Consider the following 26,359-nt stretch of genomic DNA (forward strand, 5'->3'; position numbering starts at 1 on the left):
TTTAAGATCTCTATATTAACTCTAGATCTCTATATTTATATTTATATTTATATTTAAGATCTCTATATTAACATATTAAGCAAGTACAAGGCCATAGATTTCAGACTATGTACATGGAAGAATGTGTTACAATTCTGCTTGTGATGCATGATCTATGATCTATAGTTTTATCTTTTGAAATGAACTTTAATAACTGGTTTTGCAAGACACCAGAGCTGAAATTAAAAATCGAATTAGAACCTTAGAGTATTGCACACAGCTCGTCTTTTTTTTTTTTTTTTTTCTTGCACATAATAGGAAAAATGCTTGTGTTTTTCTTTCAGCTGCCTTTACTCTTTTAACAGTTTCACTTCTTCAAAAAATATAAGAATATGAGCTATTTCTCATCCTCTTTCTTTTTACATTAAATAATAAAAATAATAAGCATTTTAAACAACGTACACCTAAACAAGGAACACAAATGTGTTACCCTAAAGAAAAAGTTTTAACAGACAATTCCTCATAAGTATTTACTCTACAATGTATTTACAGATATAAAGCTATGTGAATGGTGAAGTCTTTCAATTTCCTGCCTTTACTGACTGCTGTTTTTGTTGTTGTTTGTTTGTTTTTTCCATGTTCTTCTGATGATCTTTTTCTCTTACTGAACAGTATTTTTGCAGGAAAGGAAAGAGAAGGGAGTTACTGGTAGAGTTTTAAAAGCCTAACTCTTGAGGATTGCACTTGGTCACAATTTAATGAGTTTCATCAACTCTCAACTACTAGGACATAAAGTCAAGGAGCCTATTTTAACTTGCACATGATGCACAAGCAATAAATGTGGTTGTAGTGTATTAATACAGTCTTGGAGCTGAAACCCTAGATGAAAGACCCCAGCAGCCCAGCAGGTCTGTTTGAACACCAGCAGAACACTAGGAGACAGCCATATAGTAATTTCTTTGCGCCTATTTCCAGGTCAAAAAAATCAGAATTAACAGTTATGCTCATAAGGGAAAAAAAAAAAAAAGTTAGGAAGTTAGGAGAGATTTCACCACATTACAAAGTACAAATGAAAGTTCCTTCTAAACTCTTGAGAAGGCAAATTTATACTTTCTAAGATCTTTTTTGTTAAGCTGCTAATATTTGGGATTGGCTTGGAGTTTTAATTAAGGCTGCTATTTAACATTCATACTGCACCTGTGCCTAGATGCCAAAAAAAATGAGGCCCCAAAGTTCTGGGCAGAATTGTAAATTAATTCATGTGAACATATGTGCAAAATGGACTATTAGTACTTCCTAAGTCTGATTTTTTTTCACTTTTTTTTTTTTTTTTTTTTTAACTTTAACATATTAATACCCTTTCAGTTAACTGTTTTCATGAATCTTGAAGGAAGCAATCTTTCTGCAGTTGGTATAGATTACAGTGTATGTTGGGAGACAGCAGTATCTGAGGTCTACTTCTCAGCTAATATCAAGTAGCATTTTTTTCTAACTCAGGAAGAGCACAGCAGTTATTTTATTTACATAGCCTAATTATTGCAGTTTTTCTGTTTGGCTGTTATTAGAGTGTTATTGCTAAATTTATTGATACACCTGCTACTGACTTGGCAGTTGAGGAGTAGGATTTCTGCTTACGCAAAATTAAATATGTAGTCATATATTATACCAGTACAAATGCCTTCACTTTTATGAGCAATTGCAGGGATTTTTTTTATTCCAAAACTGTACTTAACATCTGTGTATTTGGGAAGCCCCAATGTCTTCAAGAAAAGCTTAGACTCTTCTACTTCTTTGGAGAAAAATAAACCTATGCTCTCAATTTAAAATTGATGAATGTTAAACTTTTTTTATATCAACATACAAGGCTTATGAAAGCTGAAAATCACTTCTAAAAATTCTGCTTTGTGAACTACAATATGCCTATAAATATGGTGTGCAGTCTTAGTGACTTGCCTATAATTGAGTTGTGGACATCTAAATAAACAACAGGACATTTGTATCCCACAGTATTAGGCAGTTCCTGCAGAGATTATGGGTAGTAGTTAATTAAAACTGCATGAATAGTTATTTATTTATTTATTTGGTTGGTTTTGTTCTTCACATCCAATAAGATAAAATTTCATGGCATTGAACCACTGTTAAACATGTATATCCCCTGGGATTATATTGGTCCTTCTTGCTTCAGTCCCATCACTGACTGAAAAATATTCAAAGTAGAGATTCTAGATCCTAGTAGAGTGGTAGGTTCTTATGTGACGCTTTGATTATCTAGACGGATGCACTAGGCTGGCATAGGAGCTAAAACTACAAAGACTTAGGGGCAAAGTAGAGCACTGTTCCTGCATGGGATTCCATCAGAGCAGCACTGAACTATACCAGGCTTACCCATCCATATTTATTCACAGGTTTGGAGTTTTAACCCAACTTTTTATTAAAGAAAAATGTTATTTCTGCAGGAAATATTTACACACACACACATATATATATATATACAAAACCTATTTTCTGAAAATATCTTTTTTCTGAGTGTCATTTGTTCATTGTTATGTTTAATTCAATACGGCTTTTTTACCATGAGATTTTTTTCTTTTATCAACATAAATAATTTGGTTAAGATGTTTGTATGCTCTTGGAAGCCAATACTTTGCAAATGCACATATTTGTTATGTGTTTTGTTTTTTTCAGGTAATATCAAAATTATCAAACAAGTCTACACTATCTCAGGTATGTTGCTCACATTTTAAATCTGCAAAACTTGACTTAGAAACATGCATACAGTTATAGCCAGATCAAAGTTGGAAAAACTCCAAGTGACTTCATTGGTTTCAGAAGGAGTCTTTAAATAGCATCCTGCAGATAGTTGTGTCACTATCCATTTTATGATTGATTATCATCTTTTCTTCCAGGTGCTGACCTAGGATATCATATTATGACATGCACATTTTAAATATGTTGTTCCTCAAGCCAAAGTCTTGAATAGTCATTCAATAGTCAGGTCCTGTTAATTTGATCTTGATCAGCTTTCAGATGATTATTATAGTTGATGAAAAAGACGTTATAATATTTTAATATAAACAAGTCTTTTGATGTTTTAAAGTCATACCTTTTCATACATCTCAGATTGAAAGGGTTTAATTCACTATTTGCCAATGGATACTAAAAGAAAAACTTTCACTCGATGGAAGTGAGTATTACACAGTAAAATTGAACCTTTGCTGTAAAATATTTAGGTAGATACTGATAGGAGCTTAGAACATTTAGATAAATTCCACAAATCTGCATTTTTAAATTGCCTTGGGTCCAACACCAAGCATCCACAGAGCAATTTTTTATTTTATTTTTTTTATAAAGGTAGCTATGCTTTTTGTTGACTCAGTTCTGAAGCTGACTTTGTCACACTACTCATGCATTAATGTGATGTGAGAAATCTGACTACTGTCCCAGCAGATGTTTCAGTCATAATCATTAAGGATGCAGAGGGTATCTGGGCTTCAACTGAACTGTTATAAATGCTATTTACACATTCCAAAAGGCTCAATATAAAAATGTGGAATGGAAATACCAGCTGCAGTTTTTCCTTGTGTACACCAGAAGCCTGACAGTAACATTCAGAAGAAAGTACACTTCAGTAAAGTAAGATTAATCCACTCAAGAATATGTGTGCCACATGGCTTGTAAGACCTAGTCATGTGGTCTTTCTTGGCACTAAGACATACTGCATTGCGTTCATTGCCTATGGCACTAGAGAACCTTGCTAATGCATTTATCTTTTCCATGTACATACATATAGCCATAGTTGAAGAGAAAAGCATTCCTGCAACATCAGATTCTGAATTTGACCTTAGTACTTATTATCTGCTTTTTTAGACTGAGCTCAAGGGAAATGGAAATATAAAGAAGAGACTCCCTTCAATTGTAGAAGATGAAGAAGATGATGATGAAGGAGAAGAAGAGAGCAGCACCCTTTCACCAATCCATACAAGAAGCACAACTTGCTCTCAACAGAAGAAGGCTGGAAGCAATAAAAGCCACCTGGGGAGGAATTTGAAGCAGCTGGCCTCAGGAACAGTGCCCTTCCATTCACCCATTCGTGCTTGCAGTTCAAACCCCTCAAGAACCAAACATGAAACTGAGCTCCATTACTATTCCAAAAGGAAGGAAAAAAACCTTAAGTTACACCTTTCAGCACTGAATGCTGGTGGCCCACCAGACCTGAGCCCAAGGTAATAGTTAGGAATGGTTATTTTCTTCCATACCACATAACTTCTTATAGAAATATAAAGACTGTAATAATAATAAATAAATAAATAAATAAATAAATAAATCTTTGATATTCAAAATGTTAAAACTTTTTCAATATGTCCATATTTTGTTTATCCCACAGAGAAGGAATAGTCCTCTCCTTGTAGAAACTATTGAACACTTTAGGACTTCTTTGCAAGATAAAGAATTTCTGTGAGCAAAATGGGAAAGTACTGAGCAATTATAAAAATGACTATTTGAATAGTCTGGTTTTATAGTACCATTTTGTCCATCTGTAATAATCTTTATTCCCACAGTAGCACTGTGAAGCATACTCAGTCCATCAGAGATATAGTAATTTAGGAAGCAAGTTGATGATAAGGCAGCACAGCTGTGCAAATACAAAAATTACTAGAGTAGAGAAATATAATGGGAAACTATTGCCTAGCTATTTTAGAAAATATTTAGAGTTTTTTATATTAGATAAAGAAACCTGACAATACAAGGTATGTATAAAGTAAGCATGGATTTGAGAAAATCTGTTTTGCCATGAATTCTGACATAAAGTCATATAATGCTTTTTGTGGTATTAAGCGTATTTAAATAAATAAATAAATAATAATAAAGTTATTTTTAAGGTCAAGAGTTTTAGGATCTTTTCATTACCAAAATCAAAACCACTTTTTTGACATATGAGGAACAACAGGTGATTATTCAGTTCAAGTTTCAATTTTTATTAGATTAAGTATTTCACATATTCAAGAACTTCCTTTATTCATGATAGGCACAATGGTATTTTCACCAGCTTTCCTCTGTAAACATGAAAGAACTATAGCTTGACCAATATTTATTTATTTCTAAGACATCTGTCCACACAGATGCAATAAAAAGAGTTTTACATGTAAGAGTATATAATAATATTTTCCCCTCATCATATATTTGATCAATATATTCACATTTCAAATAGGAGAAGTATACATATTGATTTCCCTGTATTTCCCTTGTATTGTCAATACAAGGAAAAATAATATATGAAAAACTAGCTTCTACTAGCAAAACTGAAATGCATAACAGATATTTTCTCATTTCTTTCTTGGATCTCATGTGAGTCTGGTTCAGGTCAGCTATGACAGACAGTTATTTACATAACAAATGGTAATTCTGGGGAAAGACGTCTTTCATATTTTCTGCTGAACTGCAGTTTTGCTCCTTATTGTTCTGAGCATATGCATCCAGACATTGGCACTCAAGTTTGTAAGAGCGAATGTGAAACAAGTGTTGCTAGATATGCTATTATTTATTATTTCAATTCACAATTTATAACTACAGAGTAGTCCTAATAGGCTAGAAATTTGCCTCATGATATATGTGCTTTGCAGACTTTTTCAGCTAAAATACTTTCATATTATTTCCCCAAATTGCTTTATATTATTAGAACATTGAAACTGACTGATTAAAAGCACTTTAAATATTTTAAAAGCAGCTTCAAATATTTTTTATCAAATGTGAAAGAGAAAATAAGATCTTTTAATTAAGATCCTCACTTTTATTTGCTGTTGTACAGTGGTGTAAGGGTGTAAGATACTGGTTTGATCTGAAATGTCCAGTCAATGTAGTGGGGAGGTTAGTAACCTCACTTTTTCAAAAGAATGTACTTTGTCTTAAACTTTTTCTGTGTGTGTTCCCTAGAGCAAGCCAACAAGAATTTCTCAGTCACTTCAGGTTTTCTTTGACACTATAATAAAGGCAGTAGACAAAACATACAGAAACTGGTTAAAACATTGAAATAGTCCTGGACAGAAGAAATAGAAGTCAGCATCATAACTTCCAGGATACAGTCTTAATCTTCCCAACCCCTTTTTGCATTCTGCATCTGAGGTAGAGCATCAAATGCAAGAAAGCCTAGGATGCTTGGGAGGAAGCATTTATGCATTTGAATCTCCTCAAATCCGTATTGGCAACAGTACTCTGGCCCTGACAAACTAGATAGAAGAGGTCACATATTAGTCTTTTCTGAATTTTTGATTTCTAGGAGTTGAGATATCTGTCTTCGGGAGAAAATTCAGGGCTATAATAGCTAATTCTTAAAGGGGAGAGAGTTTTGAACCCATGTGTTTTCTATTCACTAGATTGTTACTCCACATTCCAGTTGCTTGTTTATGAATAAGCATCTTTCTCACTACATTTTTACTGATAAGAGGCCGTCTTGTAGCACTCCAGAACTAGCTATTTTTGTTAATATATTTTCCTTTAAGTCTGTATTGTTAAACACTTTAAATAATACAGCAGCTACAAATTCCAAGTCACATCTGTGTAGTTTTTCCCGTGTGCTTTGAAGGCAGTTGAAATGTTAGCATTTGATATAATTAGAAATCTCTACAAAAGGGATAGTAGTGTTTAAAGTTTACTTTTTGAAGCAGTGAGGCCAAATGACATTAAATAGGTTTTATAGCAAATTCCAAAGTAATCATTCAGGTTTTCAGCTGCAGGTAACAGTATAGTCCAGAATAGCCGAGGCACCACATTTGAGCCTCATCTATTCCCAGAGGCTGATTAAGATTAGAGTGCAATTTAATAAAATCCAGCTGGCATCATGAACACTGAAGCATGACACAAAGCCTTAAGCCCATGTGAAGAAACAGAAGGACAAGAATATATATATATAAGAATATATGTATATATAAGAATATATGTATAGTATGTACACAGAACTATTCAATTTACATAGGTCTTTCATCTGTGATGTATTGCATCTGTGATGTATTTGATTTGTATTTAACATACCTTTAGCTGTGTTTTACAGAGATGTTGTCATAAATATTGTTCAGGCTTAGGCTCTGCCTAATTAAGACTAATATAAAAACGTTACATGTTAGGAGATTTAGACTTGATGAGAGCATAGAGAATCATCTTTGTCTGTGTTGAAGAAGATTATGGATTACTGTAGATATGGAAATTGAACTATGTTCAATAAAAGCTTTGTTAGGACCTGTTATATATACTGCTAAAGTCACAACAGTTCTGAAATTTCAGTTAGTAATATTTGACCTCACATTCCTTCTTCTAATAGAAAATGTAATCTATAGTGACTCACAAGACATCGTAAGTGTAATGCAATATTTTTTAGATTTCTCTAAATTTAATATCATGTAAATTTCACTATTGCTTTGAGATGCCTTTTAGGAGTAATTTTGACAACATAACTATGAATGTGATGTCTATGAAATGGTTTAGGAAGCTGTTCCCTTAAGTCTGTTTTTTTCTTACAGAATTGTTGACGGGATTGAAGATGGAAACCACAATGAGGAGAGCCAAACCTTTGACTTCAGCTCTGATCAGCTCCGTCAGGATTCCAGGGTATCTCCAACAATTGGAGGTGAATGTTGCTTGGGAAATCACTCTTCAGAGAAAAGAGTTTTCATAACTGCTTTTTGTTTGTTTCTTTGATTATCAGAACAAAAAGTCCTTACAAGCAGCATAAATTGGTCTAACATGTATCTGTATTTTCAGTACTATTTCAGTACCACAGTGAACAATGTGGAAAAATACAACAGGGTCCCTAAGTACAGTTGTTTTCCTACTAACAGGCACGGTAAAACAGCTTGCAAGGGGTAATATATTTTCATGAATTATATTTTTACCATCGTAGGATCACCCAGGAGCCTCATGCTCTGAAATTTTTGGACACGGAAGGTACTAAACACATGGACAAAATTTGATAACAAAACATTTTAAAAACATTTTTTTTAAAACATCAAAAAATGCAATACGCAAACTTGGCTCTCAATTTTTGTTAAAAGGATATTTAAAGAGGCAAAGGATTGTGGAAGTACTTACTGTTTCAGAAGTAGGCATAGAGAAACCTCGAATAACAAAGGGTTTTAGGCAGCCTTATATGAATTACACTTGGAAAAGGTTGACAATATAGCATCACAAGGAATGCAACAGGTCAGCAAGAAAAAAAAAAAAAAAAAAAAAAAGGGACTGTGGGGACACCAGTGGACTAATGCTGTCATGACAAAACTAGTGCTGCTCAGATTGTTTCCAACATTTTCCTTCTGTAAGTAAATGTTCTTCATGTACTTGAATAAATACTCTTCATGTAGTTATATACTTTTGCAGGCCACAAGGACATTTTTTGTCCCTCTTGAAGCCAAACAAAAAACTAATAATAGTAGCTTATTTCTATCTATAATTTCTAGACTATTAACATGTCATACCATTGACACCAGGGTTGTCATTTTCAGTCCTTTCAGACTGAAGAGATCACTTTCCTCATTCACACTTTTCTTACACATTATAAAGGGAAGATTAAAGACAATATTTTATTTTCATTTGATCTAAGTGCAAACTAGGTTTTAATTTAAAGCAATATGCAAATACAAGATTACTATCGGTGATTCCAAGTTATTATACTTCTCTCATTTACATGCATTTAAAATATTTTTCAGAGGCTGAAATTGGTGCTGCTGTGCTTGTTATCAAAGCAGAAGAGACCAAACAACAGATCAGCAGGCTTAATAATGAGGTAACGAGCTTCTGTGGAAGTTGAAGCTTATTAACAATAGTTCAAGAAATGCTGGAGAAGACTAAGCAAATGTGGGAGTATGATAAATATGCAATACATGAGTTTGAAAAATTGGATGGGGTTCCTAAATTTAGGGCAGCTAAATTTTAGCTCTTTCAGTGGTTAATTTTCCAAATTAAAGATCTATAAAAGTTTGTGTCACATGCTGGAGCTAAAATCAAAGTGAGGTTTAGTATAGCTAGATTTTGAATTTTCTTGGGATTTCTTCTCTTCCTGTGCTTCTGTTTCTCTCTTTCCTCTCAATCTTTCCTCAAGCACCTTATTCCAACTTTTCTTTTTGGGGAGTAACACTATGATTTTGGAGAATTTCATTGAAAGAAATGAAATCCAGTCATTTTTAAATCACTTTACCTGAATCTAGTTAGAAATAGATAGAAGTACTTCCATTTATGCTCAAGCATGGACCTGTAGGACCTGAGGAATACCGGGCCAATATTGCTCAGTTGTGTTTTCTATTCATCCCTCCAAAGAGTTTCAAACATAATCTACTATCAATCTGACACTGAAGAGATGTTCTCTGTCTAAACTCTTTATTTCCAGCCACTGCAATACTTCAGTTAACAAGATGAAAGCTTCAGACTTTAACTGCACAGTTGTACTGTAAGACTAAAATCTGTTCACAGTATACTCTGTCTTTCAATATATAAAGATATTAGAGACAATTTCTTAAGAGCCCACTAGAGGAAACATTTAAATATATACTTTTTAAAGTCAAACCATACAGCTTTGTTTCTTTTTCCTAATCTTTTTTGTTACCAGAAATCTCAAATTTTATTTTATTTTCCTTTCCATCTTTTGTAGGCTTAATCTAATTATTCTTTATTTCCATATATGAAGTATTGGGCTTGTAAACCTCTTTTACCCTGGTTCATATTTACTTGGTAAGATAATTTACATGTACTGAGCTAAGAGTACAGGCACAGCTAGTTAGTTACAATGAATACATCAACTTGGTTGTATGTCAAAATGTTGAGTTCAGAACAAAGCACCATGCCCCATTCACTGCAGATTTTTTGCAAAGCTTGATCAAAGAACTCAAAGAGCATAAGGAGTGATTCTAAACTGGTATGGATTTAGATGTCACAGGTAACATCCTGGGAGCAAATCCCATAGAGACAGATAGTTATCCTCCAAGTCATCCCACAGATCAAAATATCCATTGAAAAACTGCATCACTAGAAGACTGCTTAATTGCATATTCTACATGGATATATATTCATGTAGCCCCACATAGAGTGCATCAGAACTGACAGTACTGAGTGACTTGGCCCTTACCCAAATAAGCCCATGAGTAGCTTTCCTGGAATACACTAGCTGTTCCTTTTTGTTGTTGTTGTTGTTGCTACAGAAAGTATTGAACAGCACTTGTAGATGCTTTTTTTTTTTTTTTTTTTTTTTTTTTTTTCCCCATCAATTGGTGATCATTAATGGAAGAATATGACCAATGTAGCAGCAGACTCTGCAGTAGTCAAAATACCGGCAGAGTTTGAAATTGAGCTTCTTTGTAAAATACGCATATTCCTTCTAAAAAAAAAAAAAAAATAAAAAAAAAAAAAATGAGAAAACAGGTCACAAGTAACCAACAGCAGCAAACATTGTCATTAATACATTTTCCAGTGGAAATCAGAAGTCAGTCAACAAATGCAAAAATACCTGCTTTCATGAAAGGCAATTGTATTAAAACAGTTCAGTAGCTAGCTTAAAAACATTTCAGCTAGGGGGACAAAGACATGTATCTTCCCATTTAGACTTTCAATACAGTCTGTTGTTAGCAGAGCTGCCCCACAAACAAATCTATAAAAGAAGGCAAACCCAGCTCCACATCCAGTGAATGGCATCATTTTATGTGTATAATATTCACTACATAATGCAAAAGAAAATGCTTTTACCTAAGAATGGGGCTAACAGAAGACAGAGCCTTGATTTCACTTCTCAGAGTTTGTCACGTATTATCTTTAGGACCAACACATATAAATTTCCTTGAAGAAGGATAGGCACCAAAGTCAGTTGCTAGGCATTGAGAGACAGACTTCCACGTTCCAAATTCCTATTCTATAGCTCCACATATTAGCTGCTTAGCCATTTACCCAGCTTCTTCATTCCCTCATCTAACCTCACTTCTCATTTTGATCCTGATTGAGAACTAAGCTAATAAAAAGGACTTTCTATCTGGTTCAGCATTGTAAAGTGAACTGGAATAAAACTACTAGACTTCCCTATTACAAATTCCCTAATAGAAAACTCCTACTTGCCTGTGGAAGCTGTTTCACTTAGTCTAAATAAACACTGAATAAAAAAAAGACACAGCTTCAATCATAGCTCAGTATGTGGCAGGTGAGAGAGTTTAGGTTCAGATTCTTGCTCCCGTAGAAATTCCATTGTTTAATCAACAGTTTCAAAATTCAGTGACTGAACACACAACAGAATGGTACACTTTCTTTCTTGGAGAAAGCTTGATTCAAAAACCTACTCCAGATTATGCAGATTAGAGTTTAGGAATAAGTCTTGTGCTGGACAAGCATGCATCCTTCCTTTGTGGAGATGTGTACACCCAGCCTGGTCTTTCCAATGCATTTCTCTGCAAAGCCTGTGTGTATCTAAACACTCGCAATTTCCCTGATACAATCATATTTAAACATGGAACTAAACTAAAGAACCCAGGAGTAAAAATAGGAAACAACTAAATAGATATTTTCAGATATACAGATGGCCATAAATCTAGACTGGGGCACCTGCCGACCACTGTCTCATTATCTGTGTCCTACTAAACGTTTAGTTCTCTATCATTTGAGTGCAACTATATGGAAAGAGCATGGAAATATTTCCATTTAAAATCTTGAAATTAATATGAAGGAAGGAAGAAGGGATGAAGGGAGGGAGGGAGGGAGGGAGGGAGGGAGGAAGGAAGGAAGGAAGGAAGGAAGGAAGGAAGGAAGGAAGGAAGGAAGGAAGGAAGGAAGGAAGGAAGGAAGGAAGGAAAAAGCATCAAAAAACATCTGACTTATTTGAAACACAGAGAATCTAAAAATAAGAAAATACACAAATTTTAGTTGTATTTTTTCACTCATGACTTGCAGTGGACACGTGCATGTTCTCTATTCAAATATACAGGGATATTTTTTCATACTTGGACATACAAGATACAGGTAGCACAATTCATACAGACAAACTCAGATGTCACGTCCCCTGTTCTTCCTATCCAACTATCTCTCGTTCAGTCTCTTACAGATGCCTTAGTTAAAACAGTGCTAAGTATCATGGTTAGCAGGCCAACAGACCACAGCTTGCTCAGTCAGCCCAGAGTACAGGGCACACAAACATGGCTTTGCATTTGGACATGCAGAGATGCTGTCAAATGTCCAACATTATTCAGAAACCTGTATTTGTATGTATAAACAAGACATACAAAGAATGAGGCTAGGTTGACCCCTTGCTTAAAGTAGGCATTAGGGGTCTGATTTTTGGTTACTGATTTTGCTACATCAGTAGATTCCACAATTACAGTACTATATTGGCATAATTAGCAGAGTATTCACATTACTCCCATTCAACTGGAAAACAAATAAACACAAGGAAATATAAATTGGGTCAGGTTTTATACTAGAAAATTGCCTTCTATGTAGCTGAATTTTGGAATACTTAGTGGAAATTCAGCTATTTTTAATTTTAGTTTTTTTTTTTTAGTTGCAAGTGCTTAAAATATTCTAAGTGTTTGACCCTTATTCAGATCAGTGAAAATGTATTCATACGGATATTTCATTTTCATCTAAGAAAATGTCTGTCATTTTCATCTAAGAAAATGACTGTCCTTTGACAGTCCTGACTAAATGATTATTTGCCAGATCACCTAGAGAAATTTTATAAATAGAATATTATAAAATGTATGTTGCATCCAACTTCTAAAAATCAAACTCATTCTCTTCTCAGGAAAGGCAGGAAAAAAGCATATTCATTTGCAAAACATCCTTCAATAAAGACAGACATGGCAAAAAGTGAACTAATGACATTTACTGATGATGAAAACTAATTATAATCAATCTACCCATTTTTTATTTTAACTATATCCATTTATCACAAAAGACAATATATAAAGCCTAGAATTATTTGTGTTAAGAAATAAAAGCTTTCTTAATCACAAACACAAATTAAACATGCTTTTTGGTCTGTTGATATTTGTTCAGGTATTTTTTCCTTTAATCGTAGATATTCATATTTCTTAAGAATTATTATGTTGCTGTTTTCTATACCTCTTGCTCTTGTACTTTGATGAGTGTAGAGTACTCTTTCTTTTTTTCTTTTAGTTTTAGCTTAAAATCTGTAGACAGATGATGGTAACAAAAATGGCTGATTATTTAAAGCTTAGGGGGGAGGATTTAAAAAAAAAAAAAAAAAAAAAAAAAAAACATAAGGCATTTCTCCTTACTGGAAATGAACCTGAGACATCAAGAGTGAAAGCAAAGAGGTATAAAAATTAACTGGGAGCCAGAAGCTGATTTGAACAACAATAACTAAAATATTACTACTATAATAGGAGATAACCATTACACTGTTAACTCTAATAGGCATTTCAAAACCTTCCTGTATCAAAAATATCTATTTTCCTAACATCTAATTATAAACCTCTGTTGACATACGAGATTATCATTTTCCAGAAGATATAAGAAAAAGCTGACTGACATTCTCTAAAACCAATTTACACTGGAAACATATTGTTCCAACCAATCTCAACAAATGCAATTCCTTCAGACTTTCTTTGCTCATCACACTCTCAGATTCCTTATTAGTAAAATTTTCATTTGAATTGTCTTTGGTTAGATCTTTTAAGGCTCTTACAAAGTGTTTGATCCTAAACTGCACCAGCCTAAGTAATTCCCAATAAAGAGAGCCCCCTGGCCTGTGTTGAACAATAATAATAAAAAAAAAAATGCTGATGATATATCCTGGGAGCATGATTAAAGCATGCAGCGTGTAATTCAGTGAAACTCCACAGACTCCTTCCTGTAATATTCTGCATAGGCAGAATATTATATTTATACTCATGGTTTTGACATTTTCTTTTCAGCTGTGATGTTTAACATTTACTTTTGTTGAATTTCATATTACTAATATTTAACAGTGAATGTGAACTCCATTTAGCCATTAAAAATAAATATAAAATAAAAACAGGTTGGGATAGACAGCTAAAAAGAATATCTTGAAATGTCCTACCAGGACAGTATGTTTATTGATCATAAACCATTCTGGTCATGCATAAATCTAACTTACAGCGATTGTATGCTGGTCATATTTTCTTAGTTGGTTTAGAAGAATGTCATGATTACATTCTTCAACGTAACTTCTGAGTAGTCTTCTGACAAGGTATATATTACATTACAGTTAGATCATTTTACGTGTTTCACCATGTACTGTTCTTGAGAAATTTATGGTTGTCTGTTCTCCTTTGACTATTTCTTTAGGAGCTTATAGAAATTGCTTAGCATGTTTTCCTGATAACATATGTAACACCTCAGTTGTTCTTTCAAAAGTAGACATGAACTGCTTCTCTTCTCTCAGTCAACTGGGATTTCCATGATCCTCCATTTTCTCTCAAAGTCCATAGCTAGTTGAACAGAATTTGCTCTTGATAGTTTCTGAAGTTCTTGAGGCAGTAATTTGTAAAGCTAGTGTTCTTTGTGCACCCATCATGATGACACAGTGATGATTCTATGCCAGCCACATCCAACTACAAAGAGCCATGAATTATTCAATGTGCAGTCTGGGACCCCTTTTCTGGACAGAATTTTATAGGGGTGCTGTTGACTTGAATACACTTAAATTATCAAGTCTTTTATACTTTCCTGTTTTGTCCTCAAGTTATTTAATAGTAATATCAACAGTCTTAGTGTCCTAATTTACTCAGACAGACTGGTTACCCCAGAACTACAAGACTTGCTGTCTAGCAAGTAGGCAGAGAAACCAGCAAATTTTTTGTACTTATACATGATAAGGCAAATTTCAAAAGCTTACAGATTTATTTTACTGAAACTGACTCTTCATATTATCTCACAGTTCCCATCTATTTAATCTGAACTAAGACTAGCTGCATTTCATTGTTTTTCTTCTACAACTAACTTAATTCCTAAAGTGCCATTAGGTCAGAAATGTCTGTCACCATTTAGCAATGGTGACATAGAAATAGATGGATGATCAGTGAAAATTCTGCTTCAGCTCCATTCTCATCTCATTCATTCAACAATGCACTTACTGGAAAACAGACTATCACCAGGCAGTTAATTTGGGTCTCAAAGGCAACTCATTCTGATTGAATGTCTCATCAACTTTATGAAGCACCAGAATAAAAGAATCAATTAAATACTAAACAGAATAGCAAAGCTGCATTGACAGTGCAAGCAGCCAGCTTCTCTGCATTGCCAAAATGCAACTTTGATTTCTCAAGAAGGAAGTTTTCTTCTTCATGTCTTGAGTGTTGAAAAAGAGTCATGGCAGGAAGATATCTGGGTGAAGTTTGAATTGCAAAGAGGAGTAAACCACAGAGATTAAAAATAGCAAAGTATTCTACTAGGCTTCTAATCAGAAAATGAAAGCTCATTCCAGACCACTCCAGGAACATTGATGAGATAGAGGACTTTTGGTAGAAAATGTAACCAAAAATTTTAAAAAATTAAAGAATTACATGATCATATATAAAACGAAAAATAAATCCATTTAACAAATATTATTTAAACTAAGTAATAATAATAATCATCTTATATTATATAGAACTTTTAATCACTTATGGAAAGGCTTAAATACAGTCACCTTGTGTCCTACTTAACTACATGGAACAAAGTATCCAATTAAAGAGCACAACTGTTTAATACTGGTAGTAAAGGAAAACACTCTTTCTTCTGAAACTGTCAAAGTAATTTGGAAATGCAAAATACAACCACTAAAACATATTGGTTAAGACAGCAGAAAGCATTGTTATTAAAGTTCATATGAAAGAATGAGAAAGAAGGAGGAGGAGGTGGAGGAAGAGGAAGAGGAGGAGGAGCAGGAGCAGGAGCAGGAGAAGGACGGGGGAAGGGAAGGACAGGGGAGGAAGAGAGAGAGAAGAGAGAAGAAAGAGAAAGAAAAGAAAAAGAAAAAAAAAAAAGACTGTTCTTTTAAAAAATGTTTTGAAAGATACAGTTTCATTATAACAAAGTCTGCTAAAAAGATACCAGTGCATTGCTTTTGACTAGCCTGAGAAGCCCCTGTTGATAATTTAAGCTAAAGCTATATAAATCCCAGTTGCTATGTCAGGAAGCATTTCAGTATCTTTTTCAAGTCCTAGAAACTCTTAAGGCAGCATTTCAAGTATATTGGGGATCTCACAGATTCATTTAAAGCTAGCACAGGGGGAACCGTTTGTAGAGCTAGCTCTATTGCCTAGCAATGCAATGCCTGAAAAAATAGCCTTACCAGCACACAAGGAATTAGCATTTTGTTCAGGAGGAATATATATTGTCTTAATTTTTTGTTTCATAGACTTAAATTTTCTTTTGCTTTTAATCCCTGTTTTCATTTCCTGAAGAATTGTGAAATTGTTAACATAACTGATGCAATGATTCCCTTCCAACCTGAGCCATTCTATGATTACTGGAAGTTTAATCCAGTAAAATTAACAGTTTTTAAAATACAGAAAAGGTTTTAAATTATACAGAATATGATATACTTGCTTTGTCTATGTGTCTAGCACTATTTGTTCAAATAGACTGTACTAAACGGTGATCAATTTCTAATGAAGTTTGGTATAAAACCCTTGGGCATTACACTGTTGTACTACTGGAAATTATTAAAGAATACATCAAAGGCCAGTTCATAAGGTAAGCACATACGACAGTGCAAGAGCAAGTTTATAAGAAGAAATGTTGAAGTATAACTAAACATTTTTAAAGTCTTTATGTAATCAGAAATGAAAAAAAGACTAAACCAAACAAGATATTTTAAAGTTATAGATATTTTCATACAGCATTCATAATTTGGGGAAGATGAATATCAGTCTTCCTATGTTCAGTACTGCAGAAATCTCAGAACATGTCTCCTTCCAGTCTGACAGTACCAAGAATCTTCTCTGGCTGCTTTGGCTCCACAGGAATCTTTTTCACAAATCACTTTCCTAGCATATTATAATCTGTCACATGAACTGAAGTTGAAATGAACGTGCAAGCATTCAAAGCCTGATCTCATCTGGCAGAAGGAGATTTCATGGTTATTTTCTACCTACTGTATAACTTAATGATTAAGTAATGAGACAGAGAAAGAGAGATGTAGAAAGAGAGGCAGAGCGATTCTGTATCATGACACATAAAAACCTTCTACCCCTAAGCATCTGTACTCCACGGGCAGTGCAACTGTAACAATAAACAGCTGTTAAACAATATATTGGGTTTGAATTCTAACCTCAGAGAAAGGAATGGATGTATAGAAGCTGTATGGGAGATTCCTACTTTCCTTCTAAAGTAGATTTTCTTTATAATTCTTGTGTTTGCAGTAAATACCAGTGGAAAATCATTATGCAGCCATACCCTGCCTGAAATGTCTTTTCAGTAGAATCTTTTGGAAAAGTGTTCTCAGGAAAATGAAAATTTTATTTATGATTACATGAAAACTAATTTTTGTAGGACACCTAATTGGTACTGTCTTCTCTTCAGGGCAAAGAAATGCCAGCTGAATTAGCCTTTTTTTTTTTTTTTTTTTTTTTTTTTTAATTTTCACAAGTGGTTTAGCTTTCTGAAGATAAATGTGTAGTCATGCTTTGTTTTCAACATCTTATTTTCACTAGCATCACTATAAAAAATTCAAGTTTAACAGTAGAGAAAGTGGGAAACAAAGTTCATTTCTGTCTCTCAATAATCCTTTTTCTCTTTAATAAAATTAATTTGCTGATTTTGACTTCTTACATTTTTTTTCCTTAAGAAGGAAATTTGAAAATGCAAACACATTTGAAGTGATCAGTTAGGCTTTTTATGTCCCAAAATGTCCTTATATTGTCATAAAATGTCCTTATATTGTCTTAATTAATGTCCCCAGTTGAGTTCAGATCTCTATTTACTTTATAACACAAATTCAAAACATGTGAACTTGATCCCAGCTCAAAATAGTGGTTTTGGGGAGATTAAAGCCTTCAAGTAATTCATGTAATAAGTTGTGTGCTAACAGTTATTTCAGCATTAGGTAAAACAAAATTAATAGAAAATTTAATAGATTCTTTCTTTTGCACACACACACCGAAGTAATGTATGCTGCAGATCTCTCTCTCCCTCTGTTTTATATGCTCTATTTTTCAAGCAGAAAGATAACTATATTGAAGCAAGCTCTTTCACAGACGTTTTTACTGTTTAAATATTTAGCAGTAACAACTTGCTTTTAAAAATTCTAGTTTCAGTTTTAAAGTCAATATGAAAATCACCTAATACTTTAATTTGTTTGTTTACTTTTAATACTTGTCCACCAGACTTTCATGTAACTACTACTTGTCTCTGGGAAATTCAGGCATGGATCTCTTATTTTACTATGAAGATGGCAGCATATTTCACAAATATTTGTGAACGACTTTCCAGAAAATCTAATATTTATATCATTTGTCAGTGTAAAATTACCGTCTCTAAAAGGTTGATGCATTAAAATATTTAAAGATTCATCAAGAAGCAAATATCATTGCCACTGGAAATCATCTTGGGTCTAACTTGAAGCCATTATTTGACTATTGACATTATTATGGCTGACATTTAAAATCTGGTGAAATCAGCCTATAATATTTCTGTATATGTTTTTGAGTTGTTTAACTATTTCAGTATGCTGCAGATAGTGTAGTACATAGCTGTGGAAAGGCGAATGGATTGACTATTAAATTAGGGTGTATAAGTGTATTAGAATGTATCTCCTGAAAATAAAGATACTATACTACATATCAAAGCTGATGGTGTTAGAAGGAAAATAAGATAAAATGTATTTCAAGCATGATTGTAAAATGTATACTGCATAATTTAATATTGGGTTATTTTCCCCTGATGCAACAGGTGACAATCTTAACTCAAGAAGTCTCACAGTTAAGTAAGGATATGAAGAATGTGATGTACCTTCTTGAGAACCTGCTCACATCCCAGAAGCCACCAGGGTTCTGCACAATGCATGGCATATCTCGGAGTCCTACTCTGGAAAGCTTGCAGGCTCGAATGGCTTGGACTCCACGTCAACCTTGCACACACATGCAAGCCGGGAACATTACTTGCACCAAAGCACAACCCTGCCGCAGTAACACATTATGTGACATTTGGAATACAGACCTATCCTCTGTAGGCAGCAGCCCCCAGAGAACTGAACCCAATTTTCAAAATTCTACAGACAGTGAATTTTACTATACACCGGGCCTTCACAATTCACCCTCCCAGTATCAGGTAATTCAGAAAGATAACTTGCAATTTTTAAGATGCACCTCTCCCCATTCAGACACTACCTTGACCCCTCTTCAGTCTATTTCAGCAACTCTTTCTTCTTCAGTATGCTCTTCATCAGAGACATCATTACACCTCGTGCTGCCCAGCAGGTCTGAGGAAGGTAGCTTTAGCCAAGGAGCAATCAGCTCATTAAGCCTGGAGAATTTGCCAGGATCATGGGACCTTGAAGGAACAGCTGGAGTAGTTTCTGCACAGAACTCAGACTTTGCATTAGACATTGTGACAAGCACAAGGGATATTAAAGATAAAGATAACCAAGCCATAGATGTATAACAAGAAGTGGTAAAGTGGTACTCAAGACATGTTCTGCAGCTGCCAGTTTTAAATGTAGAGAGTACCACATGACTGCTTTGTTTGACTTTTTCTTTGGTGATCAAGGATACTTACAAAGATGAAAATTCAGATTTATAGAAAGTAAGAAATGGTATTGCTGGTTCATACTATAGTAAAAATATTCTAGATTCTAGAAGCATGTTGAAAAGCATTTTGTATACAAATATAAGTTTCTGGTCTGTTTGGCAGACTGTTGTGATAGTCCAAAGACCCTGAGGGTCAGAGCAGCTGGAAGTCTAGGACAAAAGAACTGTCATGGGCAGCATTTATTCATTGAAGCAAAGGTTTTCACTGAGTGTCTGACTGTTGTTCCCAAACAATATCCATGGCACCGTTTGCTTCAGGTGATCGTGGGCCCTGCTGGTCTGTTTGTCAGTTCTATGAAGGCAAAGGGACAATTATCTCTGCATGTCATCTAGACAATCAACCAAATAGAGCTGGTAGAGACTGGTTAGTTGTTGCACGTTATTTGTCATGTAAATGAAACCTCTTAATTTATCAAAAAATACTATTTTTATATACTTGGTATGAAATATGTACTTACAAATTATTTAAAATATTTATAAGGAGAATAAGAGTTTGTTTCCATTTTGGTAAAAGCTTGCAGTTTTAACAAGAAATGCACTGCCATCATGTATTAGATCAAATGCTATTTATTGTTAAAATTATGTAGTTTACAAATTGATTCTCTTTTTTGTGCATGCAATTTGCAATGAATGTATTCATGCTGGTGGGATACAAATAAATTAAGGTATTATTTTATTTAAAAAAATAAAACATCTGGAATGTGTCCTATGCTAAGTCACCCATCAATACTTAAACTGTGACTTGTTAAACCAATAACATTCAGTATCCTCAGTGTGTCTTAGTATTGCAGTATTAAGACTAAGTCAATGTTTTATTATGCAGCCCTGTTTGGGGATTTTATATTTGGACAAGAAAACTAAGAGGGATGAAAACTATTGAGTAAATTGCAAGAGGAATATTAAAAGAGAAAAATAGTAATGGTTTAGTAAGAGGTAAAAGAAAAAAGGTTTAAAAAATTATTTGATAATTTTTATTTATATACTTAAGAAACTAGTTTTGACCTTTAGACAAAAACAAACAAACAACAACAACTACAGATGTGGCAAATAATTTAATCCAGAACATGATTTAATGCCCAAAGAAAATTTGAAGTTTTTTTTTTCATTATTTATTTAATGTATTAGAAACCTACACTGTTACAGTGTAAACAGAGCAACTGCTTTTCATTGGGATTTTGTTTTACATATTTAAAGATGCACAGTATGAATAGTATTTGCATGTTCTTCAGCAAGCTTTCTAAAAATCATGTTTACAACTCATAACAAATGTTTTAAAATAAAGAAGTAAACTATATTGCATTTAATAATTAATGGAAATTGGTGATTGTAATCCTTTAGCTTTTAAAACTTTTGCAGAGCACAGACTTAACTTTCTTCAGAGTTTTTTCTGAAAGCTTCGAAGACCAAGTTCATTTTTAACATTGAGATGTGCACAGGAACACAAATTCCAGCTTATACACTGCCTGACTTGCATCCTTTCACATTCTTTTTCCCCTTTGGTACAAATTAAGGACAGTGTAATCTTTCATTTTGAGCTGCCTGAATTTTGTCACTGTGTCTATGCAGCAACATGACTGTTTATATATAGGGTTTGTTATTGTTCTTCTATTCAAGTTTTTAGTTAGATTGCAGTTACATAGAGAGATGCTGATTGAACAATACTTATCCCAGAAATTAAAAAATTAATAACAAATACTAGTAAATACAGGTATGTAGTATTTCTGCAAACACATTATTCTTTTCTTTCTGGGAGTCTTAAAGGAATGGGAACATCTTGGCCCACCTTTAGCAATCTGCTGCCATAACCCCCACTGTCATGCAGGATAAGAGGAGGGGTCTAGAGGGACAGAAGTCAGGAGCTGTGCTACATGAGGCAGCAGGGATTACATCCTGGCAGAAAGGCCAGGAGCTGTGTGGCAACATGGCAGAGCCTTCTGCCCTCAGACTTCGGCCTTAATGAATTACACAAGCTAAGCTAGGCTCACCATTTCCCAGCTGTTGACTGAGAGTGCAAAAATATACTATTTGTCTACCATGCTCTGTTCTTAATATCATTTAATAATTTCTTTTATATGTATATATATTATTTATATGTATAAATAGGGAGTGGTGTTTGCTTTCTTATTTTATAAGCAATACATAAATTCTTTATAAGTATAAATGCTAGTGGAGTGAAATTAAGTTTGGGTGTTTTGTTCTGGAGTGTCTAAAACAGTTTTATATAAAGTTTAAAAACAACCGTGAGGGAAAAAAAAAAAGTATATGCAGTAATTGAGAAGTAATACCACAAGGAAGTCTGTCCTAAGCAGTTTCTTGATTCCGCAAGTGTCAAATATATCCTGAAAAGGCTGAGAAATGCCATGCCATTTAGAACGGTTATAACATCAAAGAACATACGTGGTCATTAGCTGGACTCCAGAGAGTCTATAAGATGGCACCACACATGTGAACACACTGCATCCCAGAGAAACACCCGGGGGACAAGAATAGCACAGGACAAGTTCATTCCGGGCTGATACCAAGCAAGGAATGAAGGCAGTCAGCAAAACCAGAAATCTGGATTTGAAGGGCAGTTCAAATTTAAATTCCCAGGCACAATCATATTATGAAAGCCTCAAGAAAAGAATCCCACAGGCAGCTTCTCTTTGAAGATATCTGGCAATGAACCAACATCAATTCTAAAGGCAAATTGTCAATGCATAGGGACAAATGGGAAAACGTGCATTTTTGGAATGGCACAATATTTCTGGGAGACAGACAAACACAATAGTTCTGTAAACAGCATGGCCATGAAAGATTTCTGTATTTAAAGCAGCAAACACCGTAATATTCAAGTGTTACCCTCAAAAGGTACTCCTTATAAACATCAGTGCAAGCATCCTTTACCCTAACATCCAGTAGCCCAGATGAGACAACTTTCTCTATTCCTTTTTGCACTAAGCTTCACACACACACAAAGAATAGGGAAATATACATATATATGTAATTCATTTTTGTCTCAGGATTGTTCTTTCAATGGTATTAATTTACTCCCTAAATCTGCTACACTTTATTTCTTGCATTTTCCATTACTGTTCCTTATTTTGTACAACAACTGTTCTCTCATATTTATTTTCATTTACAATATTACCCAATATCTCTTTACCTCCCTTTTTTTTTTGTGTGTGCATGTTTAAGTTCCTTTCTCACCCATTCTCTTTTCTATCACCTTTATAACATCCAATAACTCAGGAATTTCCTTCTGCACTTCCTGGTCATTTTACTACAAAGAATCATCGTAGCCCACCACTAGTGAACTAAGTTGTTATTGAACTGAGCTATGCAGTAGAATAACCTTCAAGATTTAGGCAGTTAACCTCTTACTAATATCTCCTATCTACTTTCTCATGATGACATCGTTACCTTCACTGACAATAGAGAAAAGTAGGATTCACCATTAAATTAAACCTGTTTTTTTGCTTTTATAACTTCAGATGTATTTGTAGAGACATGCATTTGGACTGTGCCCATGATAACTGCTCGATTCAATTTAAGGAACACAGCTTATCACAAATTCCACACATTTTTTTAAGCACAAGTCATACACAGCTCTTGTGATAACCTTGCATTGACCCATGTGCTGGTTATCTGCACAAACAATTTAGTTTCTAATTAATTCATCTGTTAAGTGCATAAGAGAATTCAAAAGATTTCATTTTATGAGGCAGTTTTGTAGAATGTTCTGTCAATAGCTTCATATGGTAGCTTGTAAAAAAAAAAAAAAAAAAATCACAAACAGCAGTTTTGGCTGAATCAAAGTGTTCTCAACATTTTCCACATTTTCTCTGGTTAGCCTAAAAGCATTTGATCCAACCCCCCTCTCAGTGGGACACATTGCAGACATCTAATGCTGATTAGCCTACCACAGAAAGTGAATAGTTGCATTCTTGTTTGCTTCTAACCACTTACCTGAGCCTTAAAAGAATGAGCTTATAGCTTGGAATTTGGGCAGAAATGGGGCACATGATGAGAAAAAGGAAAAACACTGGTGCTTGGTTTCCTGACTCCCTCCCAAAACTCAGTCATGGGACATCTCATAGAAGTCTCCAACTCCACCAGCTCACATGGTATATTCACTCTTCACTCAGAAAACTTGATAACCTGATATATGAAACTTAAGCCTACCTCCCAAAGTATCTGCAAACAGTAAAAAAATAGCCAAATCCTTTTAAGAAAAATGCATAGCTGCAAGTGCACTAGATGATGCTACACATAAAATCAGTTTTATCCCTTCCAAGATGAGCAAAAAGGTCATTCCATCATTCCCACTGACCTCCTCAATACACCTCATTTTATAGGATCCCTGTATTTCTCCTACCACACACAGGCAGTGGCAACAAGAAACAGCAATTTCCTGCCTCAAAAATATGAAGAAATGCCACAGACTGTTCCTTTTGTTTAGAGAAATTGGCTGATGTGAATTTTATTTCATATGCACCTTGACACCAGAAGTCTCTCAGACTTGGAAATCTCTCAGAGAACCATTTTAATCAAGTTTAAGAGAGTTGAGTATCATTTCAAATCAGAATTCAGAACCACAAAAGTTGTGCAAAAGGAGAGCTAGTATCTACAAGATGTTTTAATATATAAGATTTAGTTTATAATCTTGCACTTATGTCTTGATTGCTTGCTTTAAGCCTCAGCATAATAAGAGATTAACACTTGAACATACTCTCTTTCCCTAGTTCTTCAGGAACTTGTTAATTTTTGCCATGGTCAATCAAAGGATTTACACATGACCAAGAAACACAATCAGTACAACAGAAGCAAGATAAAAAAAAATAAAAAATAAAAATAAATAAATAATTTTTTTTAGTTTCAATGACACTGAGTCGTACAAACAATTTATTACAATGGCAAACTGCTAGTATTTAACAAACTGTAGGATTAAACATCATTAGAATCTCATGTGGAATTAATATTTCCATATTTCCATTAAATGGCTTAAAAGAATGTTAAAAGACACTTGTTACATCAGTTTTTCTGTTTTACTTATCCTAGACGTGTTATCAGCCTTACATAGTCAAAATAATCTGATTAGGACACTGAAAGTTATGACTTAAGATAATGGATAGTTTGTTTGTTTGTTTGTTTTGGGGGGTGGGGGAGAAGTTGCTTTTATGTTGTTTTTGTTTTGTTTTTCTGTTGTTGTTTGTTTTGTTGTGTTTTAACTTTCCATTGACCTATTACAGTTGATTTCTCTAAAAATGTCATGGCCACTGTAATGCAAAAGAGTTACTTAACCAAGAGGACAACTGCAGAGATTACTGCATTAAGGAAACTCAGATGTATTGAGCATCACAAAGAAAATGCTCAGAAATATGTAAAACTAGAATTTCCACAGATGAATCTTAGGGTGTTACAAAACTGAACACACTGAGGGGCCCAAAACTGAACACAGTACTCAAGGTGCCAAAAGCTGAGTGCAGAGGGATAATCACCTCCCTGCTCCTGCTGGCTACACTATTTCTAATACAGGCCAGGATGCCATTGCCCTTCTTGGCCACCTGGGCACACTGTCAGCTCATGTTCAGCTGAGCATTGATCAACCCTACCAGGTCCCTTTCCTATTTACAGACTTCTAGCCAGTCTGCCCCAAGCCTATGGCGTTGCATGCGGTTAGTGTGGCCAAAGTGCAGGATCAGGCACTTGGCCTTATTAACCTTATCCCATTTGCCTCAGCCCAGCAGTCCAGCCTATCCAGACCAATCTGAAGGGCCACACTACCATCAGGAAGATCGACTACCTCCCAAAGTGATGTTGTCTGCAAACTTACTGAGGGTACACTCAATCCCCTCATCCAGGTCATCAATAAAGATATCAACCTATCAAATAGGTCCCAGTGCCAACCCCTGGGGGACACCACTTGTAATGGGATGCCAGCTGGACTTAACTCCATTAACCACAGCCTGCTGGGCACAGCCCTCCAGACAGTTCTTTACCCAGAGAAGAGCACACCTGTCCAGGCCAACAACAGCCAGTTTCCCTAGGAGAATACTGTGGGAGACCATGTCAAAGGCTTTGCTGAAGTCTAAGTAGACTACATCAACAGCCCTTCCCTCATCTACCAGTCTGGTCACACGATCATAGGAGATGATGCTGGACAAGCATGACCTGCCTTTTAATGGACTATTACTTCCTTTGCTTGCCCTAATAAAATGCCAGAAAACAATGCAATCAATTAAAATCCACATATTTGGATTTTTTTCTTCATGATGCACCTTAAAGATTTTGCTTCCTGCTCTAAAAATATCATTTTTCTCACTGAAAAAAATAATGTGTTAACCACCCTATGTACAAACAATCAAATCCCACACACCATTTCTTTTTGAGTCTTCAGCCAGATACAGAACAAAAACAGGAGCAGCAAGGGACAAACTGGAACCACAAGTCTCAGTAAATGGTAACTTTAAAGACTAATTGCACTTTCTTAAAGGCCAACAGTCAATCATTTATATCCTGAGTTTTCCTTCCTTTTTACCTTAACACTACTGGATTTTTTTCACAGCACAGTATGAAAAAAGTATAGCTCACATTCTTACGAGGAAAATTTTAGCGTTATTTCAGTAATCATGCAAATGATTGTTAAATAGTTTTTTAAAGCCTGTAAT

At 34.6% G+C, this 26,359-nt stretch overlaps 1 protein-coding gene across 1 annotated transcript in view; it reads left to right on the plus strand.

Annotated features, from left to right (window-relative positions):
• KCNH8 (potassium voltage-gated channel subfamily H member 8) overlaps positions 1-20,463 on the plus strand; it is a 194,115-nt gene extending 173,652 nt beyond the window's left edge. The window contains exons 12-16 of the mRNA XM_035316085.1: positions 2,665-2,703; positions 3,847-4,202; positions 7,491-7,597; positions 8,673-8,749; positions 18,853-20,463. Of these exons, the coding sequence (XP_035171976.1) occupies positions 2,665-2,703; positions 3,847-4,202; positions 7,491-7,597; positions 8,673-8,749; positions 18,853-19,563 (1,290 nt within the window). The 3' untranslated portion in view covers positions 19,564-20,463. The remainder of the gene's footprint in view (positions 1-2,664; positions 2,704-3,846; positions 4,203-7,490; positions 7,598-8,672; positions 8,750-18,852) is intronic.
• Positions 20,464-26,359: the final 5,896 nt, after the last annotated feature.

The sequence above is a fragment of the Oxyura jamaicensis genome, chromosome 2 (assembly GCF_011077185.1).
Source record: "Oxyura jamaicensis isolate SHBP4307 breed ruddy duck chromosome 2, BPBGC_Ojam_1.0, whole genome shotgun sequence".
Taxonomy (NCBI): Eukaryota; Metazoa; Chordata; class Aves; order Anseriformes; family Anatidae; genus Oxyura; species Oxyura jamaicensis.